The 5,435-nt window shown below is 40.2% G+C and overlaps 1 protein-coding gene across 1 annotated transcript in view; it reads left to right on the forward strand.

Annotated features, from left to right (window-relative positions):
- Window positions 1–3,271: 3,271 nt before the first annotated feature.
- LYPD6B (LY6/PLAUR domain containing 6B) overlaps window positions 3,272–5,435 on the forward strand; it is an 8,435-nt gene continuing 6,271 nt past the window's right edge. Inside the window, exon 1 of the mRNA XM_012807119.2 lies at window positions 3,272–3,404. Coding sequence (XP_012662573.1) covers window positions 3,290–3,404 — 115 coding nt within the window. The 5' untranslated portion in view covers window positions 3,272–3,289. The remainder of the gene's footprint in view (window positions 3,405–5,435) is intronic.

Raw genomic sequence — 5,435 nt, forward strand, 5'->3', positions numbered from 1 at the left:
AGACCCCAAATCCTTGCTGTGGCCTGTGTGATTCCTGACTATGTCTGTTCTCTGCCCTGTGCATGTTCCAGTCAACCCTGGCTGCTTTTGAGTTGCCCCGGGAGGCAACCTTCTTCCCACCTTAGGGGTTGGGTTGCTTTTCTCTTGATTCTCTGCATAACTAATTCTTTCTCAGCATTCCACTCACTTCTTCAAACTTCACCTACTCAGAGATCGGTACTAGGGTCACCATATCTGTAGCTCCTCTCATTCACAAACACGGCCCCTTACTGGATTTCCTTCACAAATTTATGACTATCTAAAATGATGTTTTCTCCATGTGTAGTGGCTGTCTTCACCTCCTAAAATGCAATTTACATGACAGAAAAGACCTTGTTGGTGATAACAATGACAGTTACAGACTAGGTGTCAATAATGACTTGTTGAACGAATGAATGGGTTTTTGTCCCACACTGAGATTACATGAAGAAAAAACAGGGATTTTTGACTTGTGATTCCAAACTGGGCATTTTTGTTTTTTTTTCAAAATAATAGTAAATGTTTTGATTAGCAAAATTCCAGGCATATAGCTAATAGATAATTCAAGTGCTTTTTATTCATTAACTAATTTAATTCCTATAATCCCATAAAGTATGTATTATTATTATTCCCATTTTACAGATGCAAAAATCATGGTACACAGAAGTTAAGGAACTTGCACCTAATAGCAGGTTTGGAAGCAGGTGACTGAGCCAACACTCTTTACTACAAGTTGAAAATGCTCAGTAAACACAGTCTTCACTATGTGCTCAGCTCCAGCTGAGCGCTTCATGTACTCTGAGTCACTGGGTCCTCACTTGAAAACTGTGAGGTAGATACTGCCTTCTTCCTGTTCTACAGATGGGGAAGCTGAGGCTTGGAAGGTTTCAGCAACTTGTCTAAGGAGCAATAGTTGCTTAGTAGTAAAAAAGGGATTTGAATGTTGACAACACGATTCTAAAAACTAAAGTCTTAGGCTGTATCTCTGTATTCCTGGAACAATTGTGGATTGCTATATTAGAACACAGTCATTGTGAGATTTGTAAAAAAGGGATTAGTCTTCCCCACAGAAAGGGTCTACACTGGTGTACAGAAGGAGTATCCAGGCCTTGTCTACAGAAAAGTAATGACTAGGGAACAGACCACCTCAGAGAATGAATAGGAGAAGCAGAGTTTGTATCTGTATAACCACTTGACTGTAAGGAATAATATTATTGGCTAAATATCCACTTTTTTCAGAAAGAAGATAAGAATGGAATTTAGGGCTCAGTGCCTGTAGCACAGTGGTTACGGTGCCAGCCACATACACTGAGGGTGGCGGGTTCGAACCCGGCCTGGGCCATCTAAATGACAATGACGACTGCAACAAAAAATAGCTGGCTGTTGTGTTGGGCACCTGTAGTCCCAGCTACTCAGGAGGCTGAGGCAAGAGAATCGCTTAAGCCTGAGAGTTTGAGGTTGCTTTGTGAGCTGTGATGCCACAGCACTCTACCAAGGGTGTCAAAGTGAAACTCTGTCTCAAAAAAAAAAGAATAGAATTTAGCAATCTGATAACTATGAAAGGTCAATCTTTGTTTTTAAAATGAGCTCGGGGTGGGGAGGGAAATATATCTGTTTTTGAAACTTACTCCTTTTTTTTTTTTTTTACACTAAATACTTCCTTAGCAATTTAGTTCTATCAGTTGCCAACATCCTCTGTAGGGGTGATATGTTGTGTCTACTTTTTGTCTAATATTCATTTCCATCTCCTTAGGTAGACGTCATTAGCCATATGCATAAAACCAATATTCTCACAACACAAGAGGGGGAAGAAAACCCCTAGACTCTATGCATTATTAGCCTGGAATGAATAAAAAAAAAAGTCCTTGTGAAGGATTATGCTCATATGTGCAGAGATCAAACCTTTTTTCTTTGAAAAATTCCCTAAATCCACTGAGTTCATTTGATTCAGCAAGAGGAAAATGAATGCAGCCGGTATATTAAACTCTAATATTCCAACATTTTCATAGAACTTCTATGTGTTATGAGCACTTTTATGTACACAATCCTATGACGACCCTGAGTCTGTGTTTGATCCTCATATTTACCGAAATGTGTAGGCAGCACATGTTATTATTATTAAGCCTCTTTACAGATGAAGAAGTTGAGCTTAGCAGAGTTTAAAGAGCTTGTCCAAGCTCAGGCAGGTAATAAGCAGCAGAGCTGCCACCTGCACCAAAGTCTTTGGACTCTAAGTTACCTTCTGCTGCTGCTAAGGCCTCCCCCTCCCTTGTCAACAGAACCTGCCAGTGATGAAAATATAGATTTTCTTGTGACCAGGTCTGCCTCTAGGGCAGCGGTTCTCAACCTGTGGGTCGCAACCCCTTTTTAACAATGAAAATACATTGTGGCGTTAGGAAGGTTGAGAACCACTGCTCTAGGGGATAGAACCTATGGGCCTTAAGATATCCTGTCTTTTCCCAAGTGCTGTGTGTGTGTCTGTCATCTCACTAAGTTTCATCCCTGCCTACAGTAAAGTCTGAACGCAGCAGGAGGTATTTGTGGACCAGGACTAACATTATCTACTTCCATCTTTTCAGACTTTGATTCTCTTTCCTCTAGAATCTCCCGGCAGCTTCTCCTTGCCCCTGGTGGAACAGAAACAGGTGGGGCTGGCATTTCCCAGGGACTTGTCTCTCTTGTTAACACGTGTGTGCTCTGCGATCTGTCAGGGAGTTAATTTCTCAGACTTCTTACTCCTTTCCCCACTGTCCTTCCCACTGTTCCCACTTTCAGTGTTTCTCGCAGGTTTTGAGAAGGAGTTGCAGAATTTATCAAATGCAAATGTTGACTCAGGGAATGGACCTGACAGATGGCTGGTCCAGTAACTTCAGTTGAACATGCCTCACAGGGAGGCGGGTTACAGAGACCGGGTGACTAGCAGGAGGGAAACCAGCTAGCCTCAGGCACGGTGGAAGGGAGCCCAGCAGGCCACTTCTGGATGCTTTTTCCTCCTGAACCTGAAAGGCCACTAGTTCCTGCTGGAACTCACCTGGCTAGTGCCGAGGTCTGACCAGCAGAAGGCAGTAATTACTTATGCTTCATCTGATCGACAAGATTGTTGTTTACTCACAGGCACTGGCCCTACACAACACATAGCTGATTAAATGTATCTGAGTAATGGAGCTTTTTGAGCAGAAGCAAATCACGCTCCCATTGATGTGTAAAATATCATCTGATATCTTTTCACTGCAGATATGTGTGTTTGAACCGTCCACAACGCAGGATCAGAATGCTACTTCCCTGCCATGCCCTAGCTGTAGCTGCCATCCAGATCTTCGTCTTCTCAGAAAACTGGGCATTTGCCAAGAACATCAACTTCTATAACGTGAGGCCTCCTCTTGACCGTAAGTGGTGGTTGCCATCCCAGTTCCCAGCGGTGGGGTCGGAGTGTCCATCGGAAGCCCTCATTTCCATTTATTGTAACCTTTGCCGCTTTCTGTAATACTTAGTTTATAACCAAAATAAAACAGAAAGTCTTAAGTGGGTCAGAGTATGGTGACAGAAATTTTCTCCATTTCTTTCAAATGGCTTAGCTTTCTGCTAAAATTTTAAAAGGGTTCCTGTTTTTTTTTTCTTAAAATAAAACTTTTTAAAATTAAATCATAGCTAACTGTGTACATTAATGCAATCATGGGGTACAATGTGCTGGTTTTACATACAATTTGAAATGTTTTCATCAAACTGGTCAACATAGCCTTCATGGCATTTTCTTATTATTGTGTTAAGACATTTATATTCTACACTTAGTAAATTTCACATGTACCCTTGTAAGATTCACCGTAGGTGTGGTAAAAAAAAATGTTTTGAACACTATCCCTAAATCATGGCTTAGCAGAGGAGATTCATCGTTCATTGTTAGTCTCTTCACTGGAAAAGGATATTTGGCTGAGGCGAGTTTCTGCATAAATGATACGCAGTTCTTTCAAATGACCATTAACAATTTTGAAAACAGATTAATGTGTTTGAAATTTGGAAGAGAATACAATCTGGATTTTTATTGCTGTTATGCAGGATCAAAAATTACATAAAACTCAAGTTTTCCAAGTGACTTCTTCAGAGATTTAATAGTTAAGAGGGTGAGATGCAGAATATTTTTTCTTTTCTTGTTTTCTTTCCTGGTACCCTTGATCCACGGTCAAGTGTAAGAATCTGGGTCTTTATACTGTTCCTAAGTGAGGTCTGTATCATTACTGTTCTTTACTTTGTGTTTTCTTTATTATTGAGGATACTCAGTCATATCTGTATGTGTATACACATACATTATACACATGTATACATATACACATGTATACTGTCATCTATACACACCTTGAACTATCATTTATTTTGCATTTCTAAATTGATGGCTATACACCGATGACTGAAAGGCATGACACATTGTTTTCTTTCTTTCTTTTTTTTTTTTTTTAAGAGATAGAGTCTCACTTTATCACCCTCAGCAGAGTGCTGTGGCATCACAGCTCACAACAACCTCCAACTCCTGAGCTTAGGCGATTCTCTTGCCTCAGCCTCCAAAGTAGCTGAGACTATAGGCGCCTGCCACAACACCCGGCTATTTTTTTTATTGCAGTTTGTCTGGGGCTGGTTGGAACCTGCCACCCTCCATATATGAGGCTGGCGCCCTTCCCCACTGAGCCACAGGCGCCACCCAACACCTTGTTTTCATAGATTCTAAATTATCTACACACTTTGAAATTTTTAAGCTTTGTACAATTTTATGATGAGAAAAAAAATCACTAAAGAAAAGGAGAGAAACGTGGTGGGGTGCAGTAGATTACACCTGTAATCTTAGAGTTTTAGGAGCCTGAGGTGGGAGACACTTGAGGCCAGGAGTTCGAGACATAGTGAAACCTCATTTACAAAAAAATTCTCCAAAAATGGGAAAACTGAAAGTTTTACACAGGTTCCTATATCCTGGTCTATGTAGAAATGTCAAATTATTTTATTTTTTTCTTATTGCCCATTAAAAATACAAGGTACAAGGCAAAAAAACCACAAAAAAGAAAATGATACTAGTTACTCTAAATCCAGACTACAAGCAACTCAGAATTCCTTCTTTCCATAACACTGTGGCCTGAGTGTAAGGGCTTAAGAATTGCTGTCAGTCTTATATTAAATGTGACATTCCTGGTCAGGGGCTAATGTTGTGATAATTGACATATATCAAATGAAATTACTCATGTGAGGTTAAGTGTAGCTGTATTAGAAGTGAATATGGATGGAAACCAGCATGTTCCAATGTGCTGGAGATTCCACTGAGTATTTTTCTTGTAACCTCCTGTTTAATCTTCACTGTACCTCTGCAAGACATGGGGGATTGTCACTGTTATTAATGATATTATGAGATCTTAGAAGTTAAACATTACACAACTAAT

This window comes from Otolemur garnettii, unplaced genomic scaffold, assembly GCF_000181295.1.
Source record: "Otolemur garnettii isolate 467f Iridium unplaced genomic scaffold, OtoGar3 scaffold00064, whole genome shotgun sequence".
Taxonomy (NCBI): Eukaryota; Metazoa; Chordata; class Mammalia; order Primates; family Galagidae; genus Otolemur; species Otolemur garnettii.